The sequence below is a fragment of the Leptonotus elevatus genome, chromosome 13 (assembly GCF_054856555.1).
Source record: "Leptonotus elevatus isolate MCC_2025b chromosome 13, RoL_Lele_1.0, whole genome shotgun sequence".
Classification (NCBI taxonomy): domain Eukaryota; kingdom Metazoa; phylum Chordata; class Actinopteri; order Syngnathiformes; family Syngnathidae; genus Leptonotus; species Leptonotus elevatus.
The window spans coordinates 11874015-11892781 of NC_141251.1; the positions used below are offsets into that span (position 1 = coordinate 11874015).

The 18767-nt window shown below is 36.8% G+C and overlaps 1 protein-coding gene across 5 annotated transcripts in view; it reads right to left on the reverse strand.

The window, feature by feature from the left end:
- The window catches only part of cdh23 (cadherin-related 23), a 166861-nt gene that overhangs the window by 110371 nt on the left and 37723 nt on the right, over positions 1–18767 (reverse strand). For all 5 annotated transcript variants that reach the window (XM_086092439.1, XM_086092438.1, XM_086092441.1 and 2 more), the window contains exons 5-6: positions 18439–18486; positions 16311–16403 (exon numbers count right to left, since the gene is read on the reverse strand). In XM_086092439.1, the coding sequence (XP_085948565.1) occupies positions 16311–16403; positions 18439–18486 (141 nt within the window). The remainder of the gene's footprint in view (positions 1–16310; positions 16404–18438; positions 18487–18767) is intronic.

Consider the following 18767-nt stretch of genomic DNA (forward strand, 5'->3'; position numbering starts at 1 on the left):
GAATTAATGAAAAGGGCTTTAATGGTGTAAAATACTGTACTACTTTATGTAGTCAAGATAAATGACCTACTGTCCTAATGCACATCCACAGCAGCCAACTTCACATCATCTGCAAGTGATCTTCTTGCATTTCGTTTTAAAAGTATTTTTGGTGCGCCATGCTCCTGCATCTACATACCGGATCTCTCTCTCTCTCTCTCTGCGCTGTTTAAAGGGAATGAGGGGATGCTGCTTCAATTGTGTGAATCAGATGCGTTCCTTCACATAACGCCATTAACGCCCACTTCTACCCTGCTAGTCTAGAAAAATACCAAAAGAAAGGAAACACCACCCATTTAAAAATCCAGACTTCTTTTTTTCAAAACACAATAAGTATTGCATGTGTTTTCTCTTTATATATATATATAGATATATATATATTACTGTATTCCAACTTTCTAACCCCCTGTATATACCCCCTGTGCAGAAGGTACAATCAACTTGTGTATCCACAGAATTTGTCATGCATGGCTTTTTGCCATTACATCAATGTTGATTTCAATTTAACACTCCCAGACTTCAGTATTTATAAAAAAAAATTGTAACCTTTTTTTTTACATTCAGAAAGTCCACAACTAACTGGTTGAATCAATGGCTATGCTGAATTAAATTAAGACTTTGAGAATATGAGCAATACAACCTGTCTGGCGTAAATCAAATCAATAAGCAAAGGTTTAAGTATCAGATGAGAAATGATTGGATTGGAAGTTTGCATCTAGATAAATAAATTAATGTAAACGTTTATTGAATACAATCTTTTTATGATCCTTCTTTATCAAAACACTATTAATCTGTAATTTAACATTATAATATGAATATTATACACACAAAAACAGCAACACGTCTTTTTGTTTGTAGTATTCCAGCTACCTCGTCAAAGTCCTTGCTTGCTTTCTGGTTGAGCTGGTTTTTGGTGAGAAAGGGCTGTCAAAAGTGAAAATTTTTATTTGGAATATGAACTACATGATGAAATCTGTCATTATAGGACCTTTTCAATTTTTTTTTAATCAATGTTAAAGATATGGTGATTTACAGGGATCCGGGTCTTAGACCTCTGCTGTTAACAGAGGCAGACTTCTAACTGTTCACGACAATAGAGCTGTGATTACGCCTACACTGCTTTACAAGGTATTCCGTACCTCCCCTACTGTCTGCTCTGCTTTCAACCAAGCAGGCAACTGGTGATTTTACCAGCCCTACTCTCTCCCCCTTTCATTTCATGCCTTTCACATCAGCCCCTTCCATGACTGCCTCCCACCTGTGGTGCCATATCACACTTCCACTGACATTTTCTGATGTATAGTAATCCCCCCTCAACCACGAGGGTTACGTTCCAGATCGCCCCGCAATAAGTGAAAATCCGCAAAATAGAACTACTGTTTAAATACACCTTAGTTATCTTTTTTTTTGCTTTTACGGCACTTAATTTTTTGCTGTGTTTAAACACACTTTCAAAATAATATAAACTATCTTGCATTGGGCAGCCTAGGCCAAGTGGTTAAGATCCTCTTTCATGTAAATAGATGCATATACATGCCAACTTTGCAGATTCACACGGGAGACTCCCACAGCAAGAACATTGTAAACATGGCACACGCAACTGGGCAGTACAATGCTAATGAAGGATTGTGCGTGAAAAAAAAAAAAAAAAAAGTTAGGATTTCATAGTGTGCAGAAATGGCAGGAGGACGAAGCAAAATAATCAGTTACATTAAACATAGGGGTGACACAAAAAGCCGTATTTCACCTTTAAAATTAGTCTATCAATAATTAACACCTATTGAGAATGCAACAGTTTCTTTCATCCACATAAATCCAACAGTAAATGTGGAAAAAAAGTGATATATAGCAAGGATAAAAGCTACGCTGAAAGGCAATGTGTGGTTTAGTTAAACAATGTAATGTATTTGTGAATAATTTTACATTGTAAAACACAGGCTTAAGGCAAGTGGTCATAAATGTTACAGTACTGTATTTATGTCTAAATGGCTCTGGGGCAGAACAGCTCAGATAAGACCCTGTGGACATCCAAAGTGGATGTCACATCACTATGTGGGCTATATGTAAAACCCATTTTGGTGCTTTAAAAAAAAACTGTGCTAAATGGAACACTTACTTAAGATGACACATGTCCTAGCCATAAGGAGACAGTTAAAAAAATAAGTCAAATTCATGTCAGCAAGGCTGTGCTTTCCCAGTGCCCTCATCAGCTCCCTTTCCTATGACCCGTCTATTTTTTTTCTTTTGGGAATGTCTGTCATCTTTAAATACACATCATTGATTACATGAAGTCCTCTTGATCCCCAAATGTTGCAATTCTACCATGATTTTTTTTAAACAGGGCGTCCCTACACTGACACCAAATGTTACAGATACCATTAATGGTATCTTAGCCAATGGGATCGGATCTACCAGCTTCAAATATGCCAGTCGCACCATTCCTGATCAAGAAGCCTGGTCTTAAACTTAAAAAATAAATAAATACATGCATAAAAATTAGCCATCCAGACTCTAGTAGTCATTTAGAAAGTATTTTCACAATTCTAAAATGGTGATAATGTTTGCAATTGTACATTGTCACAATGCTATTTGTGCTCCTGAAAATGAAGGTAATTTGCATAATAGGGTTGTAATACTTAAATGGTAAATGGTCTATTAAAGCTGAAAGTCAACACTTTAAATCAATTGTAGTGGTGTATAAAATATCAAACTGTATTATGTGAAGGAGGCGGCTGAAGTAAACAGAATGAATGGTTAAGAAGTGTTTTTTTTTCTGGTGACAACATAAGTGTAGAGTAACTTTGTATTTCAGGGTCATTACAGTGCAGATATAGTGAAACCTTTTTCTGTTGAACATCTGACAATGATTCTTGTTTGTTGGCATTTTTCTCAGACTCTCTGAGTCATTATTGCTTTTCTTTTTCTCAATTCCCATCTGCCATGGTACATTCAGCCTTAAAAAGCCACCAATTTTCTCCAAACTTCAATTTTGCTTGTCTCTGTCTGATCTGAGCTGTTGTGAAGTAAATCCAAAAAGAAAAAACTTTTATTCTAAATCTAATTCTCAATCTTACAAAAGCCAGAATAAATAATAAAAACAATATAATAAATAAATGAATGAATAAAAGATCAAATGTGGGGTTGCTGTTCTTCTGGCTATAATTATTATAATTATGATGGCACTGATACTTTCTGATATTCATATTAACAACTAAGATGTAAAGAGAAGTTTGAGGTTTATGTGTGAAGATTTGCATCATTGGTCATTGATTTATCATGAAGGTAGCAGTTGGAGGTAAAAAAAAATGGACAGTTGCACTAGGGCAGGGTTCCTCACTGACCTCCTTGGTACTACTTCTTGGGTACTGATTAATGCGAAGGGATACCAGTTTGATGCATACTTCTGAAATAACAAATTTGCTGAAATTACCTTTATTAATGTAATTAGAATGAATGATATTCATTTACGTGAAGACACTGATCATGTTAATGATTTCTCACAGTAATTAAGAAACATTCATATCCATATGAAACACTTTTTCCTCCCTATAATTCTCTGCCAGTGTTTACATTTTCAAGTGATCACTTTTACAACATTACGAGAAAATCACAATGTCCCATCACTAGTGAGCTAATTATTTTAGACCAGGCCTGCAGGCTACTTATTCGGTCCTTGCCCGCGGGCACCAGGTTGTTGACCCCTGCATGACAGGTCTTTTTATCAGTTGAGGATTGAAACAAATAACATTCTTATCTTCTGATTAGTCTTTTCCCCCAACTGTCTGACCCCCAACCTTCCTGTCACAGCTCATGGCTCACTGCCTCCAAATAGCTCAGGCTGTTTGTTTAAATGTAAAGGTAATCAAGTCCAGCATGCCACATGGTTCCACGGAGACCGGAAAAGACAGAGGAGAGGCAGATGGGTCAATCCTTTGGGATGGCTACAAGGACAGGCCACATCAGCAAGTTTGCAACACCTGCCTGATTCTTATGGGAAGTTATCGATCTTGACTGAGAAACTAAATGTAGAGGTAAACAATTTTGTATTCATACACATATTCATTAAAGTTGACACTTGATTAGGTATACCCCACATTCAATGCGAATCAAAATGTTTGCTTTTTTAAGATGAATATGCTCAACATTGCCACTGACAGATTTAATAATTCCTCTATAAACATTCTCGTGGTTGCAGTTTGCTGTGGTGTAGAGCTAAAACAGAGTGTTTCTAATATTTGTATTCAGCTCTTGTACTAGATTTCATTTGAATTGTCCAGTGAATGTACATTACCATATACAACACCACTGCTGGAGGCCTACTCCACAACAGCCAAGGCTTTCTGTCAAACCAATAAGCTAGACACTGAAGATCATCCAACTGGTTAAGATACTCCATTAAAAGAGATTCAATGACTCCATTGGAAAAAAAAAGAAGAGTGCATCATGGTATAATAAAATATGAGGATTTTGAGAAATCATTGTTTTCCAAAATAGTAAAAATAATTTAACCTTCTACAGAATATCATACAATGAAACTGTTTTACTTGATCTACTTTTTTTCAAGAGGTCGCAAAACAGAATTAAATGCAAATGAGAGTCAAGCTGATTATCATATAAACGCACATATCCTTCGAGGCAAGACTATCTAGCTTTATGTACGTATTTATTTTGCAAACATTTTTTTTTTTAATTTCTCCATGAAATGTCATAACCGTTTCACACTATAATGACAGAAGGTAGCATAATCATTTTGGAATCTTCATTAGCATCAGTTGTTGCTGTACATTTGTCAACTAGAACAGTTTTACAGAGGCAATTAGCACAGTAGCTATTAAGCGAGAACACCAGCAGCACTTGTGTGTTGGAACAGTGTGATTGGGACGCAAGTCAAGATGCACTTGCATTGGTAAAGAGGGAAAAAATAAAAATAAAAAATCCCACACAGCCAGGCCGGGTGAGTGAGGGATCTCCAGCGCGGTAATGTTCTTCTCAGCCAGGAACTGTGGGATGCTCAGGGCATTATGAGTAGCCTCGTTCTCATGGTGAAGCAGTCACAAGTTGTCCCTAACTGAACAAAGTAAATGCTACAGGATCTCTTTGTTGAAGTGCTGATTGATCATCTGGCCCACACTGAATGGGAGAACTAGTAGTTTGCTTGGGTTTGAAATATTTTTGGGGGTAAAACATGTCCGGGAACTTTTCAGATACACCTCATAAAACAATAAATACAGAATAATAAAAACTTGATACATTGCCCCAACCTAATACCAGTGTTAGCTGTCATCTTCTATTAAAAAAACTAAAAAAACGGACTCCACATTTTTGCGTATGCCTGGCCATCATTCCATAACACTGAATTACTGACTTTACTGCAAGACTAAACAAGATTTTAACTTTAAACTTAACTTTAACTATCATACTTTTGGATCCATCCACGATCCAGTTCTTGTCAGATGCTAACTTTCTCAACTCAACTATGCCAAAGTTCCATCTTTTCACAGCACTACCATATGGGATTCAATACACAATTGACTTTTTCCAAATGATGCCCTGTCTCTCCTCTCTGCTTGACACACAGTGGGCACTTCTTTTCAAGTCTTTTGTGTGTGTAAGTGTGTGTGTTTTTACACCACTGTGACCTCTGGACCCCTGAATCTCCCTGTTCTACTGTCTGCTGCTATAGGTACACCACACTCTACAGTATATCCATGTATTTTTCTATCTGTAGTGTGGGCAATGCGGTATTGCCAGGGTAGAAAAAGACTAAATTCCCATGCAGCTTAATGCCTGAGGTGTTTCTCAGCAGAAGAAACACACACTGTGTCAGAAGCAAGGTTATTATAGTTAACGAAAATGAACGAAATAACGAAAAATAAAATTGAGAAGAAAAAAAATTGTCAGCGAATTGAAATTTTAAAAAATGTGTTTTTAAACTATAACTAACTGAAACAAGTTTTGACATGTTCAAAACAAACAAAAACTACTATTACAGTAGTATACTAGAATTACTATAATCATAGCAAAAAGGTACTTTGTTTTCATCTTAGTCAGTTATTTTAATACGGGAGCTTTTTGGGTTGATTTGAAATGTATTTATCTATAGGTATAGTGCTTGTCTGTTCACCGTAAAACCAAAGGTTGAACAGATATCTGGAAGTTGTGGTCCTTTTACTGTTTGTCAACTAGAAGCAACATCATCTATCTATTTGTCCGTCGTCCATCCATCCGTTGTTGTCCCAGGTGTTGAGATGGTACAGCCCAACTTTTTAGTTAATCGGGTTTACAATCTAGGGCAAGGGAGCAAAAGTATGACCTCTGTAATCGTGCAAAAATGGGCTAACATTCAAATAGTCATAGCTCACTTCCTGGCTACCAAATAGTTTTTTTTGTACGTCTGAGGGTGCTACACGTGTCATCCAATTTTTGCGGCGCCATGTCAAACGAAAGGGCATAGGACACTATTAAATCTATGTAGGAGGTGCTACAAAAATGTTTTTGCGTACTTGTGTACGACAGCTTCAAAGCATCAAATTTTTCGTCGGGCCAGATGTGTGTTTAAAATTTGGTGCGTTTTAATTCATGTTTAGGGTCTCAAAAATGTGATCCTTTACAGAGAGTAATCATAATGAGAATTCCTGGCAGTGGTCGCTGCTTGAGTCCTAATTATCTTTACTTGATTTGAGTGATTCCCATGAATTTGGAAATAAGTGTCCTATGAAGGGTTCAAGCAATTTCAGTCCTTGCTAAGTACATGAATGCAGACTACTTTTCTTGAACTCTGATGCCAGGGATTGTTAATTTCTCACGCCCCGTTACAATGCTAGAATGCCAATGGCTGCTCCTAAAAGAGAATAAGTGTGCTTTGGTGTTTAAATTCATTACTCGTCTCTTTCAGGAGGTGGCCTTGCCTGCTGAGACAAATTCCAAATTAGGCTATGCTACACCATAAATATTCTCTATGGGTAAATGTACGCAAATGTGTCTTTTAAAGAATTCCTAGTGTAAATCCTGTAAATGTCTCAGTTTCACACAGCACAGCCCACTGAGAACTACACACACTACTATTTGCTGTTATCCTTTACTGCACACATAGAACTGAACTGAGCCAATCTGGAAGGAGCGACACTTAAAGTGAGAGTCAAGCTGACAAAGGTAAATGAACAGAGAAACAAAATGTGCTGATAAACTGTGACACTACCATTTGTAATCACTTCATGTAGCTCTGCGGTAGAAAAGAGAGAGGGGAGTGAGATATAAGTACACAAGAAAAGTTCTGCATGTCCAGCGAAGAGTGACACCATTACAAATAAAATAAATTTACATTTTCTGTTTAACAAGGCTGAGTACAAAGCCTATTGTGTGGTGACAAATCACTTTAAAAAAAACTGCCAAAACTAATGAAACTAAAGCAGAATGTTGTGTTTAATCATCAATCTCATTTACAAATGATTATCGCAATTACATCTCCAAAGTCTTAGTTCTAAAGTTGTTTACTCTCTTACTGATCTCAATTAGCAGAGTGGGACAGACGTGCATGTCTGTCTGTCTTTAAATGACATCTTACATATGATATTATGGTATCCCCACTCAATAAAGAAGATTGTGAGACAATATTATGCAATGCATATGTATTTGAGTATTTTGGTGCTTCAGTTGATCATCGCAGTTCTTGTAAATGTGGGGCTGAAATCCCTGTCAACAACGTTGCTGAATTAACTGAATCTATGGCTTACGTTATTGTTCTTCTCTCCCTACTGTTATTCTCAATGAGCCAGGCAATACAAGGGACGAGCGTAGCGAAAGAGAATGGGGTCGAGCAGTGGCCGAGCACATAACTCAATTATACATCACAGCACTTATGTTGGTGGCACCACAAATGGAGGAATGACAGGGTTCACTTGGATGAGAGAGGTGTCTTGGTGGTGAGGTGAAAACTCTACAGTTCTTAATTGTATACAAAGATCCGTTAAAGGGGACATATTATGGAAAATGGACTTACTGCATATTTGGGTTATTGGAGTTCCTGGCCACCCATCAAGAGTGGAATTTCATAACCAAATACATTTCCATATCAGAAAGTTTTGTGAAGTGCCACCTACATTAACATAGAATTATTTGCATGAGGCATGGCTTCATCCTAATTTCGACTGCTTTCAATAGGAATGACACCAATTTATTTATTTATTTATTTTTGGACCAAATCATGTTACAGATATTTTACTAACACATCTTTCAACTGTGTTAGCTGGTGGGAAAGTATAATTATAGCAAACTTAAAAGCAACAGTGAAATATTACCTGATCCCTCACAAAAAATGAAATATGCCCATATTCATTGTACAGCATGGGACTGAAATACAAATCTCTGGTATTGATGAATTACCAGTTTGATCAGTTATTTTTTATTTTTCTTTTTTTTTTAAATGGGTGGCTCCAGCCTATCAATAGTCGTCACTGTAAAATTTGGAGACAGGAATATTGTCTTTAAATTACACAAAACTTTGGACATCGGCCAGTCACAATGACTCACATCAACATACAGCAAGAAATAATCATGGTAGCGTGTAATACTGTTGGCATGTACTGGTATTACGTGCCCGTTAGTCAAGTCAATATAATGCTGAATTCTGGTTTTGATGTATTTGTGAACATGTATAACGTTGGTGTTGGGCTGAAACCTTGCACCTCCAAAATAGTCATTTTTCAGGAGTCCCAAATATGGTGTGTTTGTTCAGCCATTAACATTGTATTATCAAAGAGAACGAGTCATTTTCTATACTTTAGATTGGTCAATAAATTGTAAAAAAAATTATAAAAAATAACACCCACACACTGACCAATAGTAGATTTTTGAAAAAAAAATATGAAATTGACCAAATTGTGACTAATGAGGTTTCTGCAAGCGATAAGTAAGATATATTGTAGGGTTGTGCATAATACTTGGAAAATTGGTGAAGTAGTCATTTACATATCTCTTGGCTACTAATTTATGCTGCATATTATATAACTATACAACCTTGAGTAATACATTTATATGAGCTAGCACAGAAAGTGACAATGTGTGTTTATAGCAATTGACTGAAGAATATGAAGTTTCATACCTCTTATTAAGTAGACAATGTGCAGCTTTTGTCATCACATCTAGCTACAATTGTAGCCGATACGCTCTGCATTGCAGTTACAGTTAGGAGATAATTTTTCAACAACCATTTATGGTGTTGATATGTGTGAGATAGGCAGAAGTGAAACTTGAGTACAATAATTGTGAGGGGTATATATTTTGATTATGCTGTTCTGAAAACAAGTACATTTCCCAACACGACTTTCATACTATCCAGCCATCCAATCAAATTAACCTAGCATGCTTGTTTTTGGAATGTGGAAGGGTACCTTATAAAACATATAAGCACAAAAAACTCTAAGCAAATATTGGAACCAGAACCTGTGACCTTGAGCGTACCACATGCACCACTGTGCGGTCTCAGACTGCAAATAAAAAAGCATATTTTAATTAATGCCGCTTACCCTTCTTTGAATTGTGGGAGCATGTCTTCTAGAGTAGGTTTGAGAAAATTACAAAGGCTATAAAGCTCTATTATATGGAAAATCCGGACATGCCCAGCAGATTAATGACACTTATACTTCCAGCACACTATTGTTCCCCCAAACACGCGTACATTACAATGTATAGATAACTCGTGCGTCTACAAAAACAGAAGTGAATCTAAAAAGATGCACAACTATCATCTTGTTAGTAAAACCTTGTCAGAAGTCTCAGTTCTGCCAAGTGAGTGTCATTGCAAAGGAGAGAGCCGAAGGCATTGTGGGGGCTGGGATGGAGGGGAGGGTCCCCACACACTTGAAAGAAAAGGCAGAGAGGGACTGACAGGTTGATTTATTCAAAGAGTAAGGAGTGGGTGAATCAAACTTTAATGGCTTTTGGGAGTGCAAGCCGTTCTCTCCCTCCCTTCAATCTTGCCCCACTCATGCCGTCTTTTCTTGTCTGCACCCACTTTCCTTTCTTTACCTCCCTTTTTTCTCACGTCTCTCTCTCTCTCTCTCTCTCTCTCTCTCTCTCTCTATCTATCTTTCTCTATCTCTCTCTGGTCACTCTATAACAAAAGCCTCTCCTTTTTGACAGATAAATATGCACTCATCTCGACATAGCTTGTAAATCAAGGTGCTCTTCATGCTCACTGAGCTAAATGACAGAAAAATAAATAGAGAAAGAAGAGGTGATTTAACATCACAAGTCACATAGTGCATGTAATGCCTCTGTAGCATTTTTAGCGTTAACCCCTGACATGCAAAATATGCGAGGAAAGGTTGTTGTACAGGCCAAACAACACACATATGCTGATTGTTGCCCTAAAATCTTTACAATTAGATTATATTTACAGGTTCAATTATAGGGATATTCGATGCTACTTTCTGAGTACTGATGCCACTAGTACTTTGATAAAAAAATGTCCCAAAAAAACAATGACATATCATTTTTAAGAAAGACCTTTATATTCCAATATAACATTTTCATAATTAATGGCAATTTTTTATTCTTCTAATTCCGGGTACAATACTCGCCCATCCCTATTAAGTTTTTTTTCAATACAAGTACAGAACTTTTAAAGGTTTAACAAAGTCAGTCAAGTCAATCTCCAACTTCTTTGTGAAGGTACTTTGCATCTTCATCCATCCATTTACTGTAGAACATGTCCTCATTAGTGTTCCAGGGGAGTGTAATTTGAACCATTGACATTTCGATATGAAACAAAAAAAGTAAAAATACCACATTGTACTGTAGCTATGTGATTTTATACGGACTGTGAAAGCATGTTTCTTGATAAACACTATGCTCTGTCAGTATGGGATGCCTACATTTGGGTTTTAGACAGTGAAGGCGCATATTCTGACATCCATAAAACAAATCAGTGGTGCATTTCCTGCTGCTTTCCTGCGCATTGATGAGCAGTGGAGCTGAACTGTTTATCTGTGGATATGTGCTCTGATATTTAACTAGACAATACTATTATACAGGAAAACAGGTGTTTATCATACTTGAAATGTTTTTTTGTTGTTTCACATCAATAATCGCCCAAACCCCCGTTTGGACCGTTATACAATTTATTGTTTGTAACCGTTGGAAGGAATCTTACTAGTAAACTTGAAAATTATTACTTTATAATCACATGTGTGTGTTTTCTTATCAAAAGGGCAAAAATTAAATGGAGTTATTATTAAAGTACAGAATAATATTAAAATCGTTTTCATTTATTATTGCTGTTTCAGTTTTTTCTTTTACCAAATGGAAGCTCAAAGAGGCTACCTTTAAACGGAAATGAAGGCTTCCAACAGAGAGAACTGTATATCTGTACATATAAAGCTACACAATCAAACATAACAAGCTTCATGCATGAAGAGAGAAACAGCTTACTGAGTTGTTTCTGTTTGAAATCAATGTGCAAACAGCTGCTTTAACAGCTTGAGTCTGAGGAAAATGTTACCATATGCACTGTACCGGCATCAAATGAGTGAGTGGGATTTGAAAATACCATATTAGTTTGTGGAGAGGCTCATCATGTTACTGTAAGATCAGAACTGGCGGGCATAAACAAAAGAGCAGATGGATAAAACTGTAATGGAAGACAAAAGAAAATATTGACAGGAAAACACAATCAGGCAGGATCTAATCTGTGTACTGGTAACTGACATCAAGGAGGTGGTCTGGGGGCTTTAGTGTTTGAGAAAAAAAATACATTTGCAAAAATAAATAAATAAAAAGTAACCCTTAAGTCATTTATTTACCTGGATTGCTACATACATTTTCCTAAACTCACTAATGCCACACAACTAATGATAACGTTCCATGTTTTACCTTTGCAGATTATGAGAACCTTTGAATTGAACATGGAAAAAAATGTCATTGCTTGTGCGCAGACTGTGTTTTTCTACTGTTGTAACTTATTGAATATAAAGATCATTATGCATTTCATGACCAATTTATGCAAAAATCCAGGTAATTCCCAATGGTTCACATTCTTTAGCTGCAACTTTATATGCGCTATAAAACTGGATTGACATATGCCCTAAGAGGAGAAGAAATCTGTTCTGGACCAGAAGACACATACAACAACCTATATCAACGTAATATTAAAATGCTTCAGGGACCATTTATGATCTTCTTGCGGCAATTTTGTCAAACAAATGTTGGAACGAGCCTATATAATCAGTGAAGACAGTGGTGTCCTTCCTCTCAGATACCAAAGACTTTAGCCAGAAGGCAAACATTCTATCCACAGAATCGCCCACTTCCTTTACTTCTCCACTGAATAAAGTTACATCCATTGAAGAACGGTTTATACAGTCGAAATTGTGTGTGTTGGAAAACAAGGGTATAGCCCTAATGCAGACTATGGTACAAAAAGAAAGTCTACAGTTAAAACGAAAGAGACGTGATAGACTGTAGTTCAAAATAACGTAGGTAAATGAGAGTTATTTGAGAGGTCATTGAATGCCTTAAGTACTGAATACCTGAGGTCAGCAAGCTTGTGTTAATTAATGGAGCCCAGATTTAAAAGCAAACATGGTGCATACGCATTTCCCTGTTATGCTGCACACAAATGGACTAAGCTGCCTACATAACTGAAGTTAGCCCAAAGAGAAAATGACTATACAGTGTGAATTGAGGTTAAAAAATATTTGTCCAAATACTTATGATTAAATGCTGTTTTGTAACTATGTGAAGCACATTGTGTATATGAAATGTGCTAAATAAATAAGGCTGCCTTGCCTTACCTTAAAGGTAGAGCATGAAAAGCCAGAGACTAAATTAAGTACTGACACGAGAATATTTAGTGATTTCAAAGTATAGAGGGAGGTAAGCGAAAGGAGGGTACATATAATAGAATCCTGCAAAAGAAAAAAGTTATAAAGAGTAGCCAGCGATGGATAAAATATTGAGTGTCTCATTTAATCTTTTTACTTCATATTCACCCCCACCCTTTCTCCTTAAATCCCACATCCCTCCCTATGGAGCTCAGGGTCTTAGTGTCAGGCAGAATTCTCTTTGAGACCTGAGCCAGTCAACCAGTAGCCAGTCAACTGCGCAGCCACAACAATCTATTACAATACAGGAGAGACAGCGAGAGCAGACACTTAGACAATATTGGGCTGGCTAAATCCCATTCATTGTTAAAATCAGGTGCACTTGTTTTAGTCAGAAAGTATGTGCTTCGTGTGTGTGTTTATTATATCAATGATGAAGGTTTTTTTTTTGTCTCATTTCAGTTGTGTATGAAGGCAGGAAATGTACAGACCAATACAAGCATTGCACCCTCCACCATTCATAAGATTTATTAAGATCAGCTTTGCAAAACTGAGCGAGTGGGTGTGCGAGATAGAAGAGCTGAAGCAATCTTCTCACATTCAAACATTTCTCTAATTGGGATACTAGTTAATAAAAGTGCTCGCCAGGACAAAATATTTCAAACTGAATTATGACACATTTTCCCTGACCTCGCTTTAAATACATTTTTAACAGATCCCTACCCTATTGTATCCCCCCAGATAGTCAAATTTCTGGATCAATAGAGTTGATATTTTCACTGTATGGAATTTTGAAATATAGTAATAATCCTAGTCAGGTTGAAGACTGTAACCATCTGCTGTTCAATCCAAACATTATTCCTGGGGATATTTAAAATTCTGGCATTCAGACTCTGGTGGCTGAGTGTGTGGTGTGGTCTTGCAGTTCATTAACACATACAGAGGAAACACTAGAAGCCCACCTGCTTCCCTTCATCCTTTTTATGACTCTACAAATGAAAATGACATTAAGACGCACAACCTCCAGGGCTGCTTGACTTGTTAAACGCATTGCACTTTATACAGTGCTACTTGTCTTCTCCAACTATGGAGTTATTTTCTGCATTTTTGAGCCGGATGGGACTTTTTTTTAGTGAAAAAAAAACTAACATCCTAACCCATTTACCCAAATATTTACAGCTTTAGGAAGATGTGTCACAATGTAGTGCTTTTAAGGGTACTACCAGCGTACTATACTTGATGCCATGTATTAGTTAAGTAGAATTAAGGTGACGTGACAACAATAGAGATCATTGATTGGTATATAATTGTTGAAGTGTTTTGCTTTGATTGGTTGCCTCCATGCAGTTTGAAGTACCCAAAATCGGTGAAATGCTCTTTTTGTATATCTGTGATTTTCTTAATGAATGTTCAATTGCGTTGCCAGAGGGGAGTATTAGCTCAGAGGTTTACTTACAACAATTTTATAGACAAATGATATTAGTTGCAACACAGAATTGCGGGAGGCCAAAATATTTTGTTCTTGGTTTGTGGGCGAATACAAATAATAATTGAGTAGCACTGCTGTCAAGTGAACATAATTATTCTAAATTTGACATACCGCAGAAAAGAATGTTGTTGTCAACCATGCCAAATTTGAATGATTAAAAAAAAGTCCCTTTAAAATTGTGGAAAAATCAAGCCATTGTCTCCACTTTTGGACGCTGTGGGCATGTCCACCGGACACAATTTCATCTAGCATCTGTTAGATGTTTCAGCTGTGAAAATATATCGGATTTGTGTAATATGTCGCTTCAGGTCGTCGCAAGGGTTTTTTTTTCAGTGGCCCCGGCAGCGCTCAGTCCAGGTCCACTTTTGACTATCTCTTGCTCTTGCACCTTTCTCTCCATGCTGTGCGTGCACTCATGGCTGACAATGAGGCGCTCTAAAGCGGCCGCACCAACACGAAACCCCTGTCTCTCATTGGGTATCACTGGCATTGGGTTATAGCCTTTTCCCCTCGCTCCTCTGCCTTTCTATCTGTGATGTGTGTGCACTTACAGCCAACAACGAGGCGCTCTAAAATGGAATATATGAACTGAATATGCATTGTTGGGGAGTAGGCATAGCTAGATAGCTAACTGTACATCTTCTTAAATAGTAAGGGGGCTCACACCCGACACCAAATGTATCACTGGATCCTGTTTTTGCCCCGCTCCCCAAAAATTGGAAAACTAAATTAGTGAAAAAACAGGTTTATATTTCCAAAAATGTAAAAGTATTATGGTATTACAAATTATTTTTGCAGGTTAAAACTTTGCAATAGCCTTTATTATTATTATTATTATTTGGCATTAACTAAAGTCCCACTAGTAACATTATGCAGCTCTCTCGTGTACTGTGGTATGTTACATCATGATCGAGTGATGTCACGGCACGTTTGCTTGACGAACCACTTTGTATCATGGGGTCAATGAGGCCTTATAAAGCAGTTCCAAAAATATGCACGGAAACAAGGGTGGAGAAAGCAGTACAAGAAAGGTGACAATGGTGAAATCACTTCCTAAAGCAGACAGCTCAATTTGAACTGCACCTCATTCTTAATGCAACCCACAAGATTGAACTTGCTGGGTGTGTGCTGTTAGACAAGACACATTGACAAACACATTAGGATAAGTAATACGAGTCTAATTTAGGAGTAGAGCGAAAACATTACCAGCTAGTGGCCCAGTCTAAATGGTCCTCTTTATTTGCTTGGCTTTAGGGATTGGGGAGAGAAAAACCTGGCGACTTTGAAGATTTGGTGAAAACTCTGAAAATGATGGACTCAATATAAACACAAGGTGTGTGGGTGCGTGTGCGTGTGCGTGTGCGTGTGCGTGTGTGTTTTGTTTGTGAGTGTGTGGATTTAGCTCCCGATTTGAAGTCCTGCACTCCACTCTGGCAATTACTTCATATCATGGATTAGATGAGGGAGAGGGCAAAGAGGAGAAAGATGGAGAGTAGTGAGGTACCACATCTAGCGAGAGGTCAGAGAAGCACAGAAACGTGTTACGGGAAAACAGCTTGAGGTCTCTCAAGAAAGAATATTTTCATTCCTACAAGGTCGGTTGTACAGTCTCTCAAAACATTAACTTAAGCAAATTACACAAATCGGGGGGAGTGAGATGGCCGATGCAGTAAAATGCAAACAAAAATATCTTTATCATCAGTTTGACATCCTTAAGCTACAAGTAGTTCCTCCTTGTTTACTGGCTTTTCATATATCCTAGGTTCCAATTGCTCTTATTTGACCTGCCATTTGCAATTCTGATTCTCATTACAATTTTTATGTGATGTATTGCAATTTTGATTCAGATCTTCAGCATGGAAATGGTGAACCTGTTAAATAAAAGTGCAACGCCAGCCACTGATTTATTCATCATAATGCAGAAGTAAGTAACTTATTCTCTCATTTTCTTTCAGACTTACCTCTGGGATGTGGACAGTGTAAGGCTGCCCATGGAAGACCGGTGCATTATCATTCACATCTCCAATTTGGATGTTGACTGTGTCTTTGACCACCTGAGGAGGAAATATATGGGTCAAAATCTGTTCTAAACAAACCCAACTTTTGAGAGGAATAATACAATAGAGTAGAGAGTTTATCTCATACAGCTCATTTAAATATAATTTAAATAAATTTCTAATTGACAAATTTGTCAACATTAATGTCTTTTGTAAGGTTAATAGTCATGTGTAATGTTGCAGTTTTTTTATGCATCTTTATTTTGTTTTCCTGTTTTGTTTGTTTTGTTGCCATGTTCCTTCCGGGACTGTCAATGGAAATTACCCTTTTGGATATATATATATATATATATATATATATATATATATATATATATATATATATATATAAGAAATATTTGTAAAAGACGAAAATAAAGGAAAAAAGAAACATTTAGGCTAATGAGGATCACAAGCATTTTATCAAACACATAGGGTTATGTTTATGCCAGTGAGGTCAAAGGGCACATTAGTTTATTTGCATGCAAGGCTTTCTATCATCTTTTATTGATTTTCTATCAATTTGCTCTCTGTCTTATTCATTACTTGCAATTGCGCATTCAGATGCAGATGTTATAAATCTTTAAAGAGTCTTAAAGTCAATTTGCTGTCTTAGAATTTCACAAAGAGGTGAAGTCACCCACATTCTTGTGTTCTCAATGCCCACTTTGGGTTATTTTAAACCATTGGCAGCGTGACAATAGAGGGGGCTCGGGCGCTGCCCTACCGCCCAGCTGAGTCACATTGAAAAGGACAAAAATAAAATAATGAAAATGAAAATTACTCGCTCGCCACCTCCTGAGACCCGTACGGAAGGAGTGAAGGAAAAACTAAAGCCCTCAATTACAATGGCCAGTCTGATGATTTATATATATATTTTTTTAATTCTGAACAATCACAATGTGTTACGAGCGTAATTCCATCACATTTGGCAGCTCTGTGTTTGCCACATAAGCACCATCCCATTCAAAGTTTTGCCTTTCAATGTGTAGCCGGACAGACGGACGGACGGATAGACAGATAGATAGTTAGATAGATAGATAGATAGATAGATAGATAGATAGATAGATAGATAGATAGATAGATAGATAGATAGATAGATAGATAGATAGATAGATAGATAGATAGATAGATAGATAGATCATCCTATCGATCGATCATCAGCCGGCACTGCTTTAAACCATCTTTTGATTTGATCATCCCTTTCCCTGTGCTGCCTCAATATATTTAATGGGCATCATGTATGAAGGAGAAAAGAAAGGTGCTTCAGTTTAAAGATTAAATATATGATCTTGAGAGTAGAAGGAAAGATTTGATATTCAGGGCTTAACAAAAGTATTTGATTTGCAGCCAAAGTAAGGTTTATACCACGGTTGCCCTAAATTTACACCACTGGCTACCAAACTACTGTACTGTATTTTTCCTTCTGTTGTGGTTAATTTCACAGTATGTACAGCATACAGTAGAAGGTCTGTAACCAAAAATCACATTTTGTAAATACTAAAATGTATTTGTTATTGTTATCAATAAATATTCAAAATTTCTGTTTCACTAACAATGATGTTAAATGCGATATTGCTATATTATATAATTGTATTCCTAAACAGAAATTTAATTTATCATTTCTCAATGAAGCCCAGTAGTCAGCTCAAATTGAGGTTTGAAAAGTGAATTCAATTGGAAATTCATCAACCCTGTTCAAAACGAACATTGAAGGAGCATTTAATGTTACAGGATGCTCTCTTCTCTTGATCTTTCTATAACAGGTGTGTGACTTCTGGGCGCTCACAGTCAGCAGCCTGTTGAAGCAGCTTCAAATCACTTTCTCTATTATTCTTTTTTTCTTTCTACTACCCATTCCTTCAGTCTGAGATGATCCACCCACAGAACTTTGTTTCTGCTGCGGTTGTTTTGTTAAATTGCTCTTTAAATAACATTAAGCTGACTTAAGTTGATCTAGTACAAAGGGTTGGTTATATAAAGGTACCCTGTCGGTTTCAGTAATTAGTATGTATAATGAGGGACATAATGGAAAGCAATATTCAGCCCTTACCTCTTGAATGTCGCTCACATAGAATTCAACTTGCATCTCTGACTTGGTCTGAAAAATACAAAACATACATCAGTGCAAGTTTTGCAAGCACTTTCAAAAGACACCACAAGTACAATTACGACGGCATATTAGGGCCACGTATAAATATTTATTATATTATATTATATTATATTATATTATATTATATTATATTATATTATATTATATTATATTATATTATATTATTATATTATATTATAAATATATTTCTAGAGGGCGGGGACAATATTCAGAGAAAACAACTCACACATTTGCCACTTCATAAACTCGCAAATTTGGCACTTTATAAA